General features: G+C 45.1%; 1 protein-coding gene across 1 annotated transcript in view; it reads left to right on the top strand.

The window, feature by feature from the left end:
* Positions 1-4,992: 4,992 nt before the first annotated feature.
* SCPEP1 (serine carboxypeptidase 1) overlaps positions 4,993-21,065 on the top strand; it is a gene marked incomplete at both ends in the record, with an annotated part of 35,275 nt that continues 19,202 nt past the window's right edge. The window contains 5 exons of the mRNA XM_080712511.1: positions 4,993-5,068; positions 8,338-8,483; positions 15,686-15,775; positions 18,048-18,203; positions 18,764-18,838. Of these exons, the coding sequence (XP_080568637.1) occupies positions 4,993-5,068; positions 8,338-8,483; positions 15,686-15,775; positions 18,048-18,203; positions 18,764-18,838 (543 nt within the window). The remainder of the gene's footprint in view (positions 5,069-8,337; positions 8,484-15,685; positions 15,776-18,047; positions 18,204-18,763; positions 18,839-21,065) is intronic.

The raw sequence follows: 21,065 nt of genomic DNA, 5'->3' as shown, positions 1-21,065 counted from the left end.
TTTAATTATTATTATGTATCTTGAAACAGGGTCTCACTAAGTAGCTGAGGCTGTCTGCCAACCATGGTCCTCCGGTCTCAGCATCCTGAATGCTGGGATTACAAAAGTGCGCCACCACCCCGGCTATTGTCACTATTTTTAACATTATATTTTCCTTGAACTTTTCCATCATTTCTGTAAGCTTGTTATGATTTTAGTTTATTAGAAACTATACATAATGAACTTTTTTTTTAAGTTTATACTTTATTTATTTATTTATGGTGGTACTGGGGTTCCTGGAAACCCTTCTACCTTCAGCACTCTCAGACACCTATTTTTTATATTTTTATTTTGGAAACAGGGTCTCTTGCACAGCTGGCTTGGAACCTGCACGATCCTCCTGTCTCTGCCTCCCAAGCGTGGGGATTACAAGCGTACGCCACCACGCCCAGCTTTATTTTTTATATTTTTAAATTTTATTTATTTATATGTGGAACATATTGAAATTGTTGTACATTTAGACTGTGCTTGGTGCCCTCTCTCCACCCCCACTGCTCACCTTCCCTCCATCCCAACAATGAGTGTCCAGGTTAACCATGCTATATTCATACTTTTACACATATTAGGACGTAGCTCCTTCATTAATCAACATTAAGATACTAATTATATTGAGCCGGGTGTGGTGGTACATGCTTGTAATCTCCCCGCTTGGGAGGCTGAGACAGGAGGATTGCGCAGGTTCGAAGCCGGCCTCAGCTACATAGTGAGGCTTTCAGCAACTTAGTGAGACCCTGTTTCTTTCTTTTTTTTTTTTTTTTGCAGGTCTGGGGATGGAAGCCAGGGGCATTCAACCTCTGGGCTACACCCCCTGCGCTATTTTTTATTCTTTATTTTGAAACAAGGTCTCACTAAGGAGAGAGCCTCACTAAGTAGCTAAGGCTGTCCGCAAACGGCAATCCTCCTGTCTCAGCCTCCCGAATCCTGGGAAAGCTGTCAGACTCCATTAGTTATGTGGAATGGGGACTTGCCTTGTTTGACCTGGTTCTGAAAGGGGGGGGGGAAGGTAATTCCCCAAAAGACTCGAGGCCTAGGGACACTTGGGTTACAATAGCAATACACATTGCTCTACATCATTATTTCAAATACTAGAGATAAAACCCAGAGGAGTTCCACTTCTGAGCTACACGCCCAGCCCCCCCCTTTTTTTTTTTTTGGTGGTACTGGGATTCCTGGAAGCCCTTCTACCTCCAGGCTACACTCCCAGACCTATTTTTACATTTTTATTTGGAAACAGGGTCTCTTAAGCCAGCACGCATGGCTGGCTTCGAACCTGCGCGATCCTCCTGTCTCTGCCTCCCAAGCACGGGGATTGCAAGCCTGCGCCACCACGCCCGGCTGAGACCCCATTTTCAAATAAAGAATGAAAAATAAGCCAGGCATGGTGGCACAGGCTGGTAATTCCAGCATTCAGGAGGCTGAGACAGGAAGATCGCGGTTCGTGGACAGCCTCAGTTACTTAGTGAGGCCTTCTGCAACTTAGTGAGATCCTATTTCAAAATAAAGAATAAAAAATAGGGTGGAGGGTGTAGCTCGGAGGTAGAATGCCCCTGGGTTCCATCCATAGTACTGGGAAAAAAAAAGATAGATAGATTGATAGACAGATAGATCCAAGCCATAACAATGCTGACCAATAAGTATTGAATTGAATAAATGAGTGTACCTCTGTACAATATCTGTACAGAATTGTGCAGATAGGCCATCGTTTAGTCAATGCGATCCTTACTGGGGTCATTCCAAATATATTGATGTGGAAAGGTGTCTAGGACGTAATGAGAGGAGAAAGCAAGAAAGGGAGCCGTGGACGTTGGTGCGTCCTCAGGCCCTGGGTTTGCTTTTGGTTAAGCTGGCTCTCTCTGACACCTCTCTGGCGGGGGCTGGGGTTACAAGAAGTCGAGGTTTCCCGCTTGGGTCCCACGGGGACCAGGAGGGAAGTAGGAGTCCTCCTTATTGCTGACTGGTGGTCGAGGTTCCTTGTACAAGGGCTCTTCTTGGCTAATGTATACCAATGGACTCGCATTAACTCATTTGTCTCTGGCTCCTGATCTACTTCTGAGTTTGGATATTCAAGAATCAGAGTGCGCTCTGATGCACCCATGCGTGGAGGGGAATTACTGTTCCTGATATTGCACCTACAGGAATTTAAACTTAGAAACTGAAGTTGAAAATAGGGCTTCCAACAACTTCTAGAGATATGAGACCATCATTTTGGGGTTTAGCCAGATATGGCGATGCACGTCTACAAGCCTAGTATGTGGGAGACTGAGACCGGAAGATCGCAGGTTTGAGGACAGCCTTGGCAACTTAGCAAGACTCAGCAACCTCGTGAGACCCTGTTTCAAAACAAAACAGAAAAATTAAAAAGGACTGGGGTTTAACTTGGAAGTAGAGTACCCCTTGGCTCAATCCCCAGTGACACACACACACACACACACACACACACACACACACATCTTTTTGGGTTATTCATGACATGCTCTTTTATGAACAGCTCAAACTGCCACTTAGAACAACTGAAAAGTACATAATTTTTAAAGGCTCATTAAATTTCACCTTTAGAAAACTGCAGAGGAAGAAAGGAGTACAGACACACACACACACACACACACGCACACGCACAAACACAGACACACAGGTTACCTTGCTCCTTGGAATGATCTCTAGTGCGTTTCATCTTCCATATTTTCCTGTATCATGGACACTTTAGGCCTCCCAAATTCTGGTATTACAAGCGTGAGCCACCACACCCAGCTTGGATTTGTTTTGATTTGTGGTATTGGGCATCAAGCCCAGTGACATTCTACCTCTGAGTTTCACCAGCAGCCCTATTATATACATATATATATATATATATATATATATATATATATATACACATATATATATTTTTTTTTAACTTTGAAACAAGGTCTCACTAAGTTTCTTTTTTTTTTTCTTACTAGGTTTCTGAGGGTCTCACTAAATTGCTGAGGCTGACCTTGAATCTGTAATCCTCCTGTTTGAGCCTCCCAAGTACTGGGATTACAAGCATGGCTCCTATTTGAGGTGTGTGTGTGTGTGTGTGTGTGTGTGTGTGTGTGTGTGTGTGTTACCGGGGACTGAACCCAGGGGCATTCTCTGTCCAACCTACATCCCCAGCCTATATCTCAGCCTCCCAGTTTTGACACTTGTAGTGGCAATTAGCCTTGAAGAAAAGGAAAGGCACCTGTTCCTTGTACTAGATAAGAAAATTGCACACAAACCTGGCCATGTGACTGGCTGCCTAACCCTCTTCCTGGATTCATACCACCTTTGGTAAATCCCAGATTGGTGGCTCAACAGCTAGTTGTGCTGAGGATCCTGCCTTCTGGTCCAGACTCACATGTCTTCCATTCTCTAATATCCTCCCCATTTCCTTGTGGCCTTTCAGGCTTGGCACTACATAAAAGAATAACTTGTCCCACACCTGGAAAGAGACAAGAAAACTGTTTAGTTTACTGGCGCCATGGAAGAGTGTTTTCCAATAACTTGGTTAGTTCTATAAATCTCTGAAACACAAGCTTGTGGTCTGAATCTATTTTGACAAGTCGCCAATGACAGCCTGATCCCCAGCCCTATGGAGCCCACAGGTCAGCAAGGAAGATAGAATTAAATAATAACCACACGTGTGATTATTTAGAAGCTCTTAAGGCTCTTCAGATACCTCTGCTCCAATCCAACCATCGCACCAACCTCTTCCCAGTCCTCCATGGTATTTTCTCTGTTCATAACCACACTGAACACTAGCGATTAAGATCTGCTCTGGGAGCTTCCTTGTGCCCTCACTGGGATGTGCAGTACAGTACTGTAACCCTGATGATTACAGGCTCCATACCAGGGGCTGTTGTTCAGAGCTATTTTATATGTGTCGTTCTTAGCCATTTAATCCTTATGGCAACCCCAGGAGGACCTCGAGGCAGAGACGTGCTGTCCTGTCTGTGGGTGGGGAGGGTGGGACGAGGAAGTGCACCAGAGCATCATGTCTCTTAGCCTCTCTGTCCTAAGAAATCAATGCCAAAGCCAGGTGTGGTAGTGCAGGCTTATAATCCCAGTGCTTGGGAGGCTGAGACAGGAGGACTGCAGGTTCTCAGTCAGCCTTGGCAATTTAGTGAGGCCCTCTGCAACTTAGTGAGACACTGCTTCAAAATAAAACAATATACTATGCGTGGTGGCGCACTCTTGTAATCCCCCTGCTTGGGAGGTGGAGACAGGAGAATCGTGCAGGTTCATAGTCAGCCTCGCTGGCTTAAGAGACCCTGTTTCCAAATAAAAATATAAAATAGGTCTGGGAGTGTAACCTGGAAGTAGGAGGGCTTCCAGGGACCCCAGTACCACCAATAAAGAAAGAGAGAGAGAGAGAGAGAGAGAGAGAGAGAGAGAGAGAGAGAGAGAGAATAAAAATAGGGCAGGGGATGTAGCTCTGAGGTCGAATGCCCCTGGGTTCCATCCCCACACCCGCCAAAAAAAAAAAAAAATCAACCAAACAAACAAACAACCCCCCCCCCCACCCCCAGATCTCTGAAAATGAAATCCACCACTTCCCAAAGGCCAGCTGGTTCAGGCTTAATCTAAGTCAGGACAGATTCAACAGTTTTTGCCTTTTGGTTGAAAAAGGCAGAGAATGGGCGGGGCAGGAAGGACGGTGGTTCTCAATCCTGCTGCACAACCAAAGTCAAATAAATGCATAAGAGCCTTCCCTCAGAAACCCTTCCTCAAACTGGCAGAGAGCAACTCAAGCAGGTGAGCCTGCGTCCCAGCGCCTTTGCAGGGGTCCTGCTGGGGCTGCCTGGCAGAGGGCGCGCCTCGCCCCGCCCCTGCCGGGCTAGACCCCGCCCCGCTGGCCTAGACCCCGCCCCGGCTTGCTGGTCCCGCCCACTACCATCACGAGACGGGGCTCCTGGTCCAGCCTGTTGCTGATTCTGCTGCTCTGCATTCATCATGGAGCTGGCGCCACGGAGCAGTTTTGTGCTGCGGCGGCGGCTGCTGCTGCCGCTGCTACTGGGCCTCGTCGCGGGTAGGTTTGAGAAAAAGACGTACCGGCGGTCGGTGCCTCCTTCTCTCTCCGGGAATGGGAGTTTGTTAGTGGGTTTGTGTTTTTTGAAACGAATTTCTTTTCTCCTGTCCTTACCTTGCGTTTACGTTTATTTTGAACCTTTTTTCCCTTTCCTTTCTTTCTTTTTAATCAAAAAGCTTTTTCTATCCTCTTCTCGTTCTGGATGGCCTGGTACTGCCTTTCTCCCTTCAGTGTACGTAGAAGCAGTTGTGCAAAAATGTACGATTTGGGAAAACTGCTGATCAGCGAGGTTTCCACGATCCGGAGGCCACTTCCCGTTTTTTTCTGATTGGCTGACAAACGAGGTTCTACGTTCTTATTTTGAGCTGAAATATTCAGTCAAAAAAAACCCTGAAAGCCCTACCTTGAATGGGATATTTCGTTGAAATAAGGTCTTCCCTTTTTGCCTGATCACAATAGAGAAAATAACATTTACCCGTACCGGCACCCGTATAAACAAAAACAAATTTGTGTTTAATGGGATAACTTGCAAATTGGCTTACACTCTTTATTCAGAAAAATATTTTCTGGTCCGAATGAAGAATTGGGAGTTCAGACCGCAAATTTGCCTTGCGATCGATCATAGGCAAGTAGCTTGAAAGTTATGGGGTTTTTGTTTGTTTGTGTGTTTGTTTTGTAAAATGGGAATCATCTGGCCCTTCAGTTTGTGTATGGGAAATGTTGTAAAACATATAGCACCCTAATATTTTTGTTTGTTTGTGGTGCTGAGGAAGGAACCCAGGGGCATTCTACCTCCGAGCTACACCCCCAGCTCTATTTTTTATTCTTTATTTTTAAACAGGGTCTCACTGAGTTGCAAAGGGCCTCACTAAGTAGCTGAGGCTGTCCCCAAATGGCGATCCTTCTGTCTCAGCCTCCCAACGCTGGGATTACAAGTTTGTGCCACCACGCCTGGCTTTCTGTATGTCATTTTGAAGGGATTTACTTATCTCATTTTCAAGGGACCTGACCCTTATCAGTCAGTTTCAAGGAGACTGCAATCTCATGCTATGTGTATATAGAGTCTTAAAACCACATCTGTAATATTCTATCCATTCTATTTTGCTCCTTGGGCACTTTCTAGTTTTCTTTTTTGGCTTTTTTTTTTTTTTCCCTTAATTCTTTATTTTGAAAGTTGAGGAGGGCCTTGCTTAAGTAGCTGAGGGTAGTCTCAAACCCATGATCCTTCTGTTTTAACCTCCCCAATGCTGGAATTACAAGACTGCACCACCACAGCGGGCTTTTTCTTTTCTTTCTTTCTCTTTCTTTTTTTCTTTATTTTTATTTTGTGGTGCTGGGGATTAAACTCAGGGGCATTCTACCTCTGAGTTATCCCCCCAGCCCTATTTTATTTTTTATTTAGAGAGTCTCATTAAGTTCCTGAGGCTGGCTTAGAACCTGTGATCCTCCTGTCTCAACCTCTCAAGTCCTGGAATTACAAGCATGTACCATCGCATGCCTGGCTGTGTGTGTGTGTGTGTGTGTGTGTGTGTGTGTGTGTGTGTGTGTTACTAGGGATTGAATCTAGTGATGCTCTACCTCTGAGCTATACCTCCTAGCTCTTTTTGTTTTTTATTTTGGGATAGGATCTTGCTAAATTGCTGAAGCTGGTCCCAAACTTGCAATCCTCCTGTCACAGCCTCCTAAGTACTGGGATTACAGATGTGCACCACAACACTAGCAGCACTAGGCTTACTTCTTCATTCTTTAATTTACAGGACAATATTGTCCACTTCCACCTCATCCCTATTGGCACCAGTTTTTGTTCTTTTATTTCTTAAGAGGCTTAACATTTGGGAAAGTAGAAAACAAAAACTCAGGTCAGAGCCAGGCAGCAACCGGATAGATCTGAGTTTTAAAAAAGATTAATTGGCTAGGGATGTAACCATATGCTTTGCATGTGCAAGGCCTTGGGTATTATTTCCCCTGGGGAAAAAAAATTCAGCTACATGATTAAAGAAAACTACCTTTTTCATATTTACTGCAGGTTTATTTTTCCTGTGTTTCAATTGCCTTTCTATTTTATGTATTTATTTGTTTAATATATATATATATATGGTACTGGGGTTCCTGGAAGTTCTTCTACCTCCGGGCTACACTCCCAGACCTATTTTTATATTTTATAAATATTTTATTATATATATAATATTTTATTATATTTTAAATATTTTATATTTATTTTTATATTTGGAAACAGGGTCTTTTAAGCCAGCGCGGCTGGCTTCGAACCTGTGCAATCCTCCTGTTTCCACCTCCTAAGCACGGGGCGTGAGTCACCACACCCGGCTCTATTTGTTTATTTTTGGGATACTGGGGATTGAAGCTATACCCCCAACCCTATTTTTTATTTTTTAACTTTTAACCAGTTCGAGGCCAGTCTGAACAATTTAACAGGACCTTGTGTCAAAAATTTTTTTAAAAATTCAGTTTTTAAACCAGGTACAGTGGCACATGCTTATGATCCCAGTACTTGGAAGGATGAGACAGGAGAATCACAAGTTCAAGGACAGCCTTAGCAAGTAGTGAGACTCTCATCAACCTAGCAAGATCCTGTTTCAAAACAAAAATAAAATAGGGCTGGGGTGTAGCTCAGAGATAGAATGCCCCTGGGTTCAATCCCCAGCACCACCACAAAAATTATAAATATATATATATGGGGTACTGGGGATGGAACAGGGGCTTTCTACCTCTGGGATATACTCCCAGACCTATTTTTGTTTTCTTTTATTTGGAAACAGGGTCTCACTCAGTTGCCAAGAGCCTCATTAAGTAGCTGGGGCTGACTTCAAACCTGCATGATCCTCCTGTCTGGGCCTCCCAAGTCCTGGGATTACAAGTATGCACCACCACTCCTGCTTTTCTTTTTTCCTTTCCTTTCTTTTCTTTTTTTTTTAAGTGCTGGGAGTATAGCTTAGTCGTAAAGCACTAGCATGTAGCAGACCCTGGGCTCAGTTTCTACTATTGAAGGTACACAGTCACCCAAACATTATAGAAAAGTCTAGAAAGAAAAGTGAAAGTCCCCAGCTTCCTATGATGCTGTCAGGTTTAGATACTTTCTTCATAGCTAAGGTTTTTTTTTTCTCTTGTCCCAATAATATATTGGAACAGGCAGATTGCCTAAATCATGAAGCATCTTTTTATCCTGATATGGCCATCTTGCCCAGGCTTGGAATTTGCCCGCACCTCAGACATTCATTCTTCGGGAAAATGAGACTGAGTTTCTGTTGCAGGAGCCGCCTCCAGCTGGCCCACGGAAGGCAAGGAAGCGTGGGACTACGTGACTGTCCGCAAGGATGCCCACATGTTCTGGTGGCTCTATTACGCCACCAACCCCTGCAAGAACTTCTCAGAGCTGCCCCTGGTCATGTGGCTTCAGGTAGACCGGCTTCCTTGTCTGGCCTCAGCCTGAGGCCACTCTGCCTCTCTTTCTGCTTTGTGCATTCTGAAGGACTGGTGCCTTCAGACTATATTCAAAGGGTATAGTCAAAGGGGCCAGATGGAAAGGTGAAGGGAGTCTAGCCTCTTGCCAGGGTCATGTGTGTGTGTGTTTCTGTTTTGTTTTGTTTGCTGAGAATTGAACTCAGAGGACTTCTACTTCTGAACTACACCCCCAACCCTTTTTATTTTACTTTTTTATTTACTTTTTTTTTTTTTTTTTTGCGGTACTGGGGATTGAACCCAAAGGTATCTACCTCTCGAAGCTCTATCCCCAGCCCTATTTTATTGTTTATTTTGCAACAGGGTCTCATTGAGTTATGGAGGGCTCCACTAAGTAGCTGAGGCTGGCCATGAACCTGCGATCCTCCTGTCTCAGCTTTCCAAGAACTGGGATTACAAGGGTATGCTACCGCCCTCGGCTAACACTTTATTTTTCTTTTAATACATTTATTTGTTTTTGTGATTCTGGGATTGAACTCAGGGACATTCTACCTCTGAGCCACACCCCCAGATCTATTATATTTTTTTATTTTAAAACAGGGTATCACTAGGGGAGGGCCTCACTAAATTGCTGAGGCTGACTGTAATTTTCCTGCCTCAGCCTCTCAAGTACTGGGATTACAAACAAGTGCCACCACGCCCAGGTATTATTTTTATTTTGAAACAGGATCTCATTAACTTCCAAGGAGCTCACTAGATTGCTAAAGCTCTCCTTGAACCTGCAATCCTCCTGTCTTAGCCTCCCAAGTATTGGGATTACTGGGATATGCCACTGTACCTGGCTGTTTTGTTTTTTTTTAAGTACTGGTGTACTGGGATAGAACCCAGGACCTGGTTTGTGCTAGGGGGCAAATACTTTATATCTCCAGCCCTTTTAACTTTTTTTTTTTTTTTTTTTGGTACTGGGGATTAAACCCAGGGGCATTCTGCCTCTGAGCTACATCTCCCGAGCTACATCCCCAGCCTATTATTAAAACCCAAGGTGTTCTACCTCAGAGCTATACCCCCAACCCTATTTTTTATTCTTTCTTTCTTTCTTTCTTTCTTTCTTTCTTTCTTTTTTTTAGCCAGTCTGGGGATGGAACACAGGAGCATTTGACCTACACACTATACCCCCTGCCCTATTTTTATTCTTAATTTTGAAACTGGGTCTCACTAAGTTGTAGAGGGCCTCACTAAGTAGCTGAGGCTATCTGCAAACCGTGATCCTCTGGTCTCAGCCTCCCAAATGCTGGGATTCCAAGAGTGCACCAACATGCCTGGTTTCTTCCTTCCTTCCTTCCTTCCTTCCTTCCTTTTCTTTCTTTCTTTCTTTTTTTATTTTATTTTTTTGATGGTACTGGGGTTGGAAGCCAGGAGCTTTTTCTACCTCTGGCTATATTCCCTATTTTATACTTTATTTGGAAACAGGGCCTCACTAAGTTACTGAGAGCCTCACTAAGTAGCTGAGGCTGGCTTCAAATGTCTGCGATCCTCCTGCCTCAGCCTCCCAAGCACTGGGATTACAAGCATGTGCCACCACACCTGGCTTTATTTTTTATTTTGAAACAGGGTCTCACTAAGTAGTTGCGGCTGCTGGAAACCTGCAATCCTCCTGTCTCAGCCTCCCAAATTCTGGGATTGCAACTGTACACCATCACATCCAGCTTATTTTTTGTTTTGAAACAAGATCTCACTAGATTGTTGTGAATCTTTCTAAATTGCTGAAGCTGACCTTGAACCTGTGATACTCCAAATACTGGAATTACAGCTGTAAACAGCCACACCCATTTTGGCTGGCTTTGAACTTGGGATCCTCCTGCCTCAGCTTCCCAAGTAGCAGGGATTACAGGTGTGCACCACTGTGCTCTGCTGCCAGGGTCTTTTTATATTGAGTCCAGACAGCTGATGACACTTTTACTATGAAGGCTGCCAATGATGCATTTGACTCTATATTGACAGAAAGTGATTGACTCTATATTGATAAAAAGTTCCAGAGCAAAGACTGAAGTGTCCTGACCCTCCCTGCCTCCCCTTTTCTCCACCTTTCTGAGACTCCAACTCCTTACCCACAGAAAAGCTCATCTTTCCAAAGAACTGCTACTAACTGTGTGTGTGTGTGTGTGTGTGTGTGTGTGTGTGTGTGTGTGTGTGTACTGGGAATTGAACCAGGGACATTCTACCTCCGAGCTACATTCCCGGGTTTTTAAATTTTTTTTATTTGGAAATAGAGTCTCACTAAGTTACTATGAGTCTCTAAATTGCTGAGGCTGACTTTGAACCTGAGATCCTCCTGTCTCAGCCTCCCAGGTACTGGGATTACAAGCTTGTGTCAGCATGCCCAACCTGCTGCTAGCTTTTTCTATCTTAGGCCCTACCCTTCTCCCTGAGTGTGTTTCCATTTTACACCTGAGCTCTGACTGTAGGATTGAAGGCCAGGAACCATTTGAAGTGTATGTAGGGACAGGCAGAGGATTCTTCCTGCATTCTGCTAATATCTGTCCAGAGATGGCCACACCTGGAAGACTAATCTCCAGGGAGGGGTTGAGGAATAGACTTGCTTCAGCCTCAGAAAGATGTGGGCATGGCGAAAGATGTGGGCATGGTGTACTGGGCCACTCAATGGCTCACCAGGAAGTAGGGCACCCTGGTACTCACCCCCATGAAACTTCCCCGCAAAATGTCTCCCAGGGCCCAGGCTTTACTTCCCAGACACTCTGCTGAGATGGAGTGAGGATGAGCGGTTTTCAGGGAGGGGTTTGTGTTGCTTTTGGGGGCCGGAGGTGAGGCAGGGCCCAAGGCTGCTCACAAGAGGAAGCCATGTGCACCACCCCAGCATGGCAGCTGGAGAGGGAGGCGCAGCCCGGTTGCCAGGAGATAGGCCATAGACAAGCCTGACCTGCTTCACCAGAGCAGGACACTTTCCTTTTCTGGGCCTTGGTTTTCTAAGCTGTGGAATTTAGGTGGTTTTCAAACTTTTTGGTAAATCAGTAGAATTTCCTTTACTCCCAGATTAAAGCTTACCGGGGATTGGGGTGGGGGTGGAGGGAGCCAGTGTGTGGCTGGCTGGGCCTGGGTGCTGAGACCTATGTATGCGGGCCTCCTTTTCGTCCCTGGCTGTCCTTCCCAGGGTGCTTTTTCTGGGCTCTCTAGAAAACTATTTGAAAAGTACTAATGTTCAAAAGTTGCAAGTTGGCCTTTTGGTTAACTGCCCAGTTTTTTAGTTTTTTTTTTTTTTTGGTTGAACTTGTTAAAGTCAGGACAGTTCCCTTACTCTTTCCCCAAATCAGGAAATCTAGCAATAGGCCCTGAACTGACTGTCCATCATGTTGAGTGGTGTTGCCCCTCCCAGAGAGGGCAGGGCGTCTGGCTGCTCTGCTCTGCTGCCTGGGCCGCTGGAGGCCTTCCTGGGTTTGACCTTTGGTTAGACTAACCTTGAGCTGACTGAAGATGCTACATAGCTCTTCTCCATTTCCCCAGAGTCGGAGGGAGGGAGGGAAAGAGGGAGGGAGGTAGAAAAAAAAATTAAGGAAGACACAATTAATTGAGATGAAAAAGGAGAGCTGTTAGCAGCCTACCAAGGCCTCCTGCAGTGACTTCTCAGTGGGATCTTTGAGAATTGAGGTCACATCACCAGTGGAGTAGCAAGACATTATGAGATACTTACAAGTATTTTAGTTGGTCCACGGACACATTTACCTACCATATTGCAGAATCAATGGGTAGCCCTGGACCACAGTTTTACTATCTGAAGTTCTGGACAAAGGAGTTTTGCAATCTTTATTTATTTATTTTTTTTGTATTCAAATAGGATAGCAGAGACCTCCAGCCAACTTCTCCTTGCCCCTGGAAAGGGGATAGAGAAGGTATCATTGCTGCCACTATGGCTTCCTAAAAGCAGGGGGTGGGAATTATCCCACAAAGACCAACCCTCCCTCCTTCCACCTAGGATTGCGAGTGCCCCCCCCCTTCGCTCTTTTTGGCAGTATGGGGGATTGAACCCAGGGACATTCTACCTTCGAGCTACACTATTTTTTGTTATTTATTTTGAAACAGGGTCTCACTGAGTTGCAGATGGCCTCACTAAGTAGCTGAGGCTGTCCTGAAACTGCGATCCTCCTGCCTCAGCCTCCCGAATGCTGGGATTACAAGCCTGTGTGCGCTGCCACGCCCGGCTGCCCCCTTTCACTTTGATCTCACCCTATTCTAACACATCCCCTGGGAAGAAGGAACCCAGTTTTCATTCAAGGGTGTACACTTGGTTTTAACTTATTACATATTGCTTAGAAGCATTTTTCAATATTTCCACTTTTGTAGTTTGTGGTTCTAAATGGCAACATAAAGCCCTGGGTGGTGACTGGGGCCTGTAATCACAGTACTTGGAGGCTGAGACAGGAGGATCATAGGTTCAAGGCCAGGGAGTAAGAGACCTTGTTTCAAAAAAAAAGGGGGGGTTGGGATGCAGTTTGGGAATATATATATATATATATATATATATATATATATATATATATATATATTGGGTGGTACTGGGGGTGGAACCCAGAAGCTTTCTACCTCTGGGTTATACTCCCAGACCTTTTTTATATTTTATTTGGAAACAGGATCTCACTAAGTTGCTGAGAGCCTCACTGAGTAGCTGAGGCTGGCTTCAAACCCATGCGATCCTCCTGTTTCAGCCTCCCAAGCGCGGGGATTACAAGCATACGCCACCACCCACCACGCCCGGTTTGGGAATATCTTTAAGTTTAATCTCAAGCACAAAATAAAATAAATGGAAACCTAACCATCCTGCAAGTGTGATTTACTAAGGAGTTTCCCTGCCGTGGAACATTCAAATTGCCCCCTTACTCTGCTAGTCATGTTCTGAGTGGTACTGGGATGAACATCTCCAACTGGTCTGTGAACAAACGTTTTACCTACCACTGAGTTGGGAAATCTTAAAATACAAAGTGACAGCCGGGCGTGGTGGCACATGCCTGTAATCCCAGTACTTGGGAAACTGAAACAGGAGGATTGCAGGTTCAAAGGCAGTCTCAGCAACCTATCAGGGCCCTCTGCAATTTACTGAGACCCTGTTTCAAAAAGAAACAAAATAAAATTGGGCTGGGGGTGTAGCTCAGAGGTAGAATGTGCCTTGGGTTCAATTCTTAGTACAGCAAACAAACAAACCCTAGAAAACAAAGTAGCCACCATGAAGGAGAGTCTGCCTTCCAGTGTATCATAGCAAGGTTGGTGTCATTTCAGAACACAAGCCTTTCCTTGTTGAGGCCTCTGGCTCCTTGGCCAGGCAGCCCCCTTCCCTACCTGCCCCCACCCCCTTCATTTTTTAAATTTCTCCATCCCAGCTTTCCTGGCTTCTGTTGTGCCAGAGATACTCTTCCCATTCATCTTTTCTTTCTTTTTTTTTTTTTTTGTTATTTTCATTCTAGAGCTTAGGTCTTTCCCCTCACCAACAACCCCCCCCCCTTGATTTTTCCCTTCCCCTGGCCATATCTCAAGGGCCTCCTTCCATCATCAGAAAGTTCACCTAAGCTGGGGTGGTGACACACACCTGTAATCCCAGTATTTGGGAGGCTAAGACAAGAGGAATGTAGGTTCACAGCCAGCTCTAGCAATTTAGTAAGGCTGTCAGCAACTTAGGGAGACCCTGTTCAAAATAAAATATAAAATAGGGTGTAGCTCAAAGGTAGAATGTCCCTGGACTCAATCCCCAGGATCAGGGGGGAAAAAAAGTCCCTCCCATTTCACCCTTCATTTCTGTCCTCTTCTCCCTTTCCCTCTCTCCACTGGCCTGTTAAAGCCCACAGAACTGCCTTTCACAGGTGGGGACCCAGGCTTCAGTCCAGAATCCTACCTGTCCTCCAGCCCTGGGTGCCCACAGCCTAGGGCCTCCTGTCCTGGGCATCCTGTCCTGGGCCTTCTGTATTTGCAATATTGTATCCAGAGAACGGCCTTGACTAGACAGCTTCTCACTCCACAGGGGCTCTGAGGAGAGAGGCTACCACCTATGCAAAGGGGCAGACAGTCCACGGCCTAGGTCAAGTCCTGGTGGAGCCCTGAGTTACTGAGTGGCCAGGGCCAGCCATATCCCTTCTCTGGGCCCTACTGCTCTCCTTTCAAATTAGAGGGGTTAGGCGAGATTTTTTTTTTTTTTTTTTTTTTTTTTTTCAGTACTGGGGATGGAACCCAGGGGCATTCTACTTCCGAGCTACACCCCCCAGCCCTATTTTTTATTCCTTTTTTTTTTTTTCTCCCTTTTTTTCTTTTTGTGGTACTGGGGTTCCTGGAAGCCCTTCTATCTCTGGGCTACACTCCCAGACCTATTTTATGTTTTTTATTTGGAAACAGGGTCTCTTAAACCAGCGAGGCCTCCGAACCAGCATGATCCTCCTGTCTCTGCCTCCCAAGCGTGGGAATTAAAAGCGTGCACCACCACGCCCGACTTATTCTTTATTTTGAAACAGGGTCTCACTGAATTGCAAAGGGCCTCACTAAGTAGCTAAGTCTGTCCAGGAACCATGATCCTCCTGTCTCAGCCTCCCAAATGCTGGGATTACAAGTGGGCACCACCGTGCTCCACCTTAGACGAGATGGTTTTTTTTTTTTGTTTTTTTTGTTTTTTTTTTGCGGGTCTGGGGATGGAACCCAGGAGCATTCGACCTCCGAGCTACACCCCCTGCCCTGCTTTTTATTCTTTATTTTGTAACCGGGTCTCACTGAGTTGCAGAGGGCCTCACTAAGTAGCTGAGGCTGTCTGCGAACCGCGATTCTCCAGGTCTCAGCCTCCCAAATGCTGGGATTATAAGCGTGCGCCACCACGCCCGGCAGAGAAGATGTTTTTGAAGGTCTATTCCAGTACTGAAGATCAGTGAGCCTCAAGGCTGGCCAAGGGTCAAAGTAAGAGATTTAGGAGGCAGGAAATAGAAAGCTCCCTCGAGGGCCTACTAGCCCAGCTTTGTTGTTTCAAAGAAAAAGACCAGCAGTTGCCACAGGTAGACGCAGGAGCCCTCGGCTCACTGGGAATATTTTATCTTGAGCAGATTGACCCAGACACTGCTAAATCATAGGTTGTTTATCGTTAATGTGCCCATCTGTTGTAATGCCTCACATTTAACAAAACTCTCTCTAGATATCTGTTTATTTCTTTCTCTCCTACAGGGTGGTCCAGGTGGTTCCAGCACCGGATTTGGAAACTTTGAGGAAATCGGGCCCCTGGACAAGGATCTGAAACCACGAAACACCACCTGGGTATGGAGAGTGCAGCCCCCAACTTCACCTGCCCCACCACCTCTGAGGCTGCTCCTGCCCCGCCCCATGCCACGTGGGGTCACAGTTCACAAGCACCTGCCTGCTTCTCCCAAGGCTTTGGACCCTCCTCTATAGCTCCCGCCCTGGCCCAGCTTCACGCTCTTCTCTTCTCTTCTCCAACTGGGTGGCTTCTCTGCCTGCCTTCAGAACCCCACGCTAGTGGGCACTCTGGGGCCCTGTTGCTGGCCCTCTCTGTGATCTCAGATTCCAGGGTCCTACCCTGTGGCCACAGCTTCCAATCCTTCTTTCTCTCCCACATTGCATCCTCATAGACACTTCAAATCCTGTGTGTGTATGTGTGTGTGTGTGTGTGTGTGGTGTTGGGGATGGAACCCAGGGGTGTTCTACCTTCGAGCTACATCCCCAGCCTGATTTTTTTGTTTTTTTGTACTGGGTATGAGCTACACCCCCAGCCCTATTTTTATTCTTTATTTTGAAACAGGGTCTCACTAAGTTGTGGAGGACCTCACTAAGTAGCTGAGGCTGTCCTTGAACCAAATGCTGGGAATACAAGCATGCACCACGCCTAGCCCCAGCCCAGTTTTCCCAGTCCCAGCCCTTTTTTTTTTTTTTTTTTTTTTGGTGGTACTGGGGTTCCTGGAAACCCTCCTACCTCTGGACTACACTCCCAGACCTATTTTATATTTTTATTTGGAAATAGGGTCTCTTAAGCCAACGTGGCTGGCTTCAAACCTGCACGATCCTCCTGTCTCCACTTCCCAAGCGAGGGGATTACAAGCATGTGCCACCACGCGCTCAGCAAGTTTTTTATTCTTAATTGTGAAACAGGGCCTCATTAAGTACCTGAGGTTGGTGGAGAACACAGATCCTTCTGTCTCAGTCTCCCAAGTACTGGAATTACAAGCGTGCACCACCACGCCTGACTCAAATCTTTTTTTTTCCTTCCCCTCTGGGGTCTCCATGCCCCACCCTTAATTCTTAAGGCCACTTCTTTCTCTAACCCCTCTGGCCAGCCCCCCACTCCCCAGCATCTCTCCTCATTTTACAGCCCTGCATAGCCACCCCTAGTGCCCACCCCCTTGGTCCCATCTCCCAGTCTGCCAGACACGGACAGGGATACCCACGCCATAGTGGGCTGGGCCGTTGCGTGACTGTGGCCTCCGCTCTGGGCCATGGCCACCCTTTGCACTGCGCCTCTATCCCCTCCCAGCAGCACCCATGGGTGGGAATATTCTCTACTCTCCTTGGGACTCCTCCAGTGTCAGGGCCAAACTTCTCTGTTCTAAGTGTATCTTCTTGTTCTCTTGGCCTGGAACATTCCTGTACTTTCTGCATGGGGTAGCAATAGCAGCAGGCCCCACTGGCTTGTCGCCAAGCCTCCTGGCTGTAAGGCTGGGGCAGAGAGCCCGTGTGAGGAGTGAGGAGCCCTAGGGCCCGGGCAGGTGCTGTCATCACTTGCCCAACCCGGTGACCTTGGATAGCTCCTGACCCCTTTCTGGTCTTCAGTTCCTTCATCAGTAAAGACCATGGCTGGACTGTGTCCTCACCGAACATCCTTCTAGAAACAAAATTCTACAGTTCTCAGCCTTTTTGGAAAAGGTAGTAGAATAAAATCTGTGTTTGCAGAATATAGGAAAGTCAGCACAGTGTGGAAATCAGATTTGTCTAGAAGAAAATTGCTATGTGATGCCCAGGCTTTGGGTGTGGCCTCTCTGCTTCCGGTTGCTCAGACTGGCAATGCAGGCCACCCACACCTGGTTATACTCCAGCTAGTGCCTCAGTGTGTCGAAGAAGTGAGAGCTCAGAGTCTTTTTTTTTTTTTTTTTTTTTTGCAGTACTAGGGATAGAACCCAGGGGCATTCTACCCCCGAGCTACACCCCCAGCCCTATTGTTTATTCTTTATTTTGAAACAGGGTCTCACTAAGTTGCCGAGGGCCTCACTACTTTAAGTAGCTGAGGCTGGCCGCGAACCTACAATCTTCCTATCTCAGCCTCCCAAGTACTGGGATTACAAGCGTGCGCCACCACGCCGGGCTGAGAGCTCAGAGTCTTTGATCCCTTATTTGTGTTAGTCTTTCTTTCTTGCCTTCCCTGTTTCTTTGCAGTAGTCTCTGTCCCTTTTGTAAAAATCCCGTTGAGCAGCAGTGTTCAGTGTTCACAAGTCCACACATGTGGTTTTTGCTGGATTGCTATAAGATGATAGAAAGTTCACTGGTGATTACAACATTCGGTCCTCTCTGTGGCACGTAGCTCCAGGCTGCCAGCCTCCTGTTTGTGGATAACCCCGTGGGCACCGGCTTCAGCTATGTGAACACCACTAGTGCCTATGCGAAGGACCTTGCTACGGTGGCTTCGGACATGATGGTTCTCTTGAAGACTTTCTTTGATTGCCACAAAGAATTCCGGGTAAGCAGCTGGGCACGGTGGCACGCTTCTGTGATCTCAATATTTGGGAAGCTGACACAGGAAGATCGCAGGTTTAAGGCCAGCCTTAGCAACGTAAACCCCTCAGCAAAAGCCTGATTCAAAATAAAAAATGTAAAAAGTGCTGAGGGTATAGCCCAGGGGTAGAATGCCCCTGGGTTCAATCTCCAGTACCAAAAATGATCTGAATTTTATGTAAGTAAAGACCCGACACAGCTAAGTAAGAAACTAGCTGGAGCGGTAGTACATCTATCAGAAGAAATGTGAACTTTCCCAAGAGTCCAGTGCCCGGCTGATTTCAGAGCAGCCCTTTGGACTCCTAAGATTGGTTTGTGGGCTTTTGGTTCTGTCATCTCTAAAGATGGTCTTTAGCTTGAAAGATTGACCCCGGAGTTAGTATTGTAATCAGACAAAATAATCAGATATGGAGCTGAAGACAAATTCAAGTTCTACTTGTCTGGCCATCACATGCAGCAAAAAATTTGTGTGAATTAAAAAGCAGTCAGGCTATTTAATTCTTTGTAAATTTCTTTCCTTGCTAGACGGTTCCATTCTACATTTTCTCAGAGTCTTACGGAGGAAAAATGGCTGCTGGCATTAGCCTAGAACTTTACAAGGTAACGGGGAAGATGACATTTTTTGTTATGGTTTTGGATAAAACACTGATTATGTTACTTCTTTTAGACTCACTTGATATTGAATATACTTTGAATACGGCAGTGTACCTGCAGAGTGAGTTTAAGTCTATAATAATAGCCCTGAAAAGTTTTAGAAAGAATGGTGAAGGTTGCCCTACAACATACTGAATAAGCTGTAAAGCCCAGTGAGTAAAGTAATGTTGTGTTGGCATAGCTACAAACAAATTAAATGCAGCATGATGAAGAATCCAGAAACGACTGGGCATGGTGGCACATGTCTATAATCTCAGTATTTAAGAGGCTGAGACAGAAGGATTGCAGGTTCAAAGCCAGCCTCAGTAATATAACAAGACATCCAGCAACCCAGAGAGACCCTGTTTCAAAAGGAAAAATAAAAAGAGCATGGTGTTGTAGTTCAGATACAATGTCTATGAGTTCAATACCCAGTCCCACAAAAAAAGAAAGAAAAATCCAAAAACAGATTATATAATATATATATATATATGTGTGTGTGTGTGTGTGTGTGTGTGTGTGTACATACATGTATGTGTATATAGACCATACATGTATAAGGATCATACATAAATGATAAGATGGCATTTAAAGTCATTGAAGAGCTGATAGAGTATTCAATAAATGGCCTGGAGACAAATGACTGTTATTTTGGAACCTAGTTAAGTTGGATTCTTGCTTTTCATAAAACATTAATTCTAGCTGGGTGTGGTGGCACACACTTGTAATCCCAGCATTTGGGAGGCCGAGACAGGAAGATTGCCGGTTTGAAGCCAGCCTCCACAATTTAGCAAGGCCCTTTGCAACTCCGTGAGACCTTATTTCAAAATAAAGAATAAAAAATAGGGCTGGGGGTATAGCTCAGACGTAGATTGTCCCTGGGTTCCATCCTCAATACCGCAAAAAAAAACGAAACCCCAAAACAACAAAAATATTAATTCTAGAAAGATTAAAAATCTAAAAACGAAGCCGGGAGTGGTGGTGCATGCTTGTAATCTCAGCACTTGGGAGGCTGAGACAGGAGGATTACACAGGTTCGGAGCCAGCCTTGGCTACTTAGAGAGGTTTTCAGCAACTTAGTGAGACCCTGTTTCCAAATAAAGTATAAAATAGGTCTGGGAGTATAGCCCAGAGGTAGAAAAGAGCCCTGGGTTTCCACCCCCAGTACCACACACACAAAAAAATTTAAAAATGAAAACATTTAAACACAGCACAGTTAAAAACATAAAACTATAAGAGAACTTGAAAATATGGACAAAAAAGTTTATGGATAGGGCAAGCTTTTCTTTATAACATAAAATGCCCAGAAGCATAAAATGCCCAGAAGCATTTTATGTTATAAAACTTCATCAAAACTTCTTAAAAGTTCCATGGGCAGTTTTATACACACACACACACACACACACACACACACACACACACACACCCCATATACTTACACAAAAGTATATACATTTAGACAAATATACCCATATACAAATATGTAATAGAAAATAAAGCTGGGCATGATGGCGCACGCTTGTAATCCCAGCATTTGAGAGGCTGAGACTGGAGGATTGCGATTCACAGACAGCCTCATCTACTACTTAGTAAGGCCCTTTGCAACTCATTCGGACCATGTTTCAAAATAAAGAATAAAAAATAGGGCTGGGTGTGTAGCTCAGATGTAAAATACCCCTGGGTTCCATCCATCCATCCCCAGCACCGCAAAAAAAAAAAAAAAAAAATATATATATATATATATATATATATATATATATACACACACACACACACACACACACACACACTCACATACACATATATATAATAGAAAATATGTTCATATCAGATCCATTAATATATTTATATCAAATCCATTAAAAATGAAAATATAGTAGAATCATAGGCAAAGGATATAGATCCCTGCAAACATGAAAATCATCAACTATTATCAGTAAGCCAAGTCTGTGAAATTTGCAAATGTTTAAAAGATTGGTAGCATCTGACTTCGATAAGAAACTAGAGAAATAAATAATCATTAACTTTTGGTGGGAATGAGAATTGGCAAATAATTTAAAAGGGGAAATTTGGCAATTTGTATCAACTTTTACAGTGTATGTTCCCATTCACCCAGTTATTTCTTTTTTTGTTGTTTTTGTTTTTGGGTACTGGGGGTTGAGCTCAGAGGCATTTCACCTCCGAGCTACATCCC

Source organism: Muscardinus avellanarius (assembly GCF_963383645.1).
Source record: "Muscardinus avellanarius genome assembly, chromosome: 16".
Classification (NCBI taxonomy): domain Eukaryota; kingdom Metazoa; phylum Chordata; class Mammalia; order Rodentia; family Gliridae; genus Muscardinus; species Muscardinus avellanarius.
Note: the sequence above shows the minus strand (reverse complement) of the source record. Positions and strands in the feature narration are given on the sequence as shown.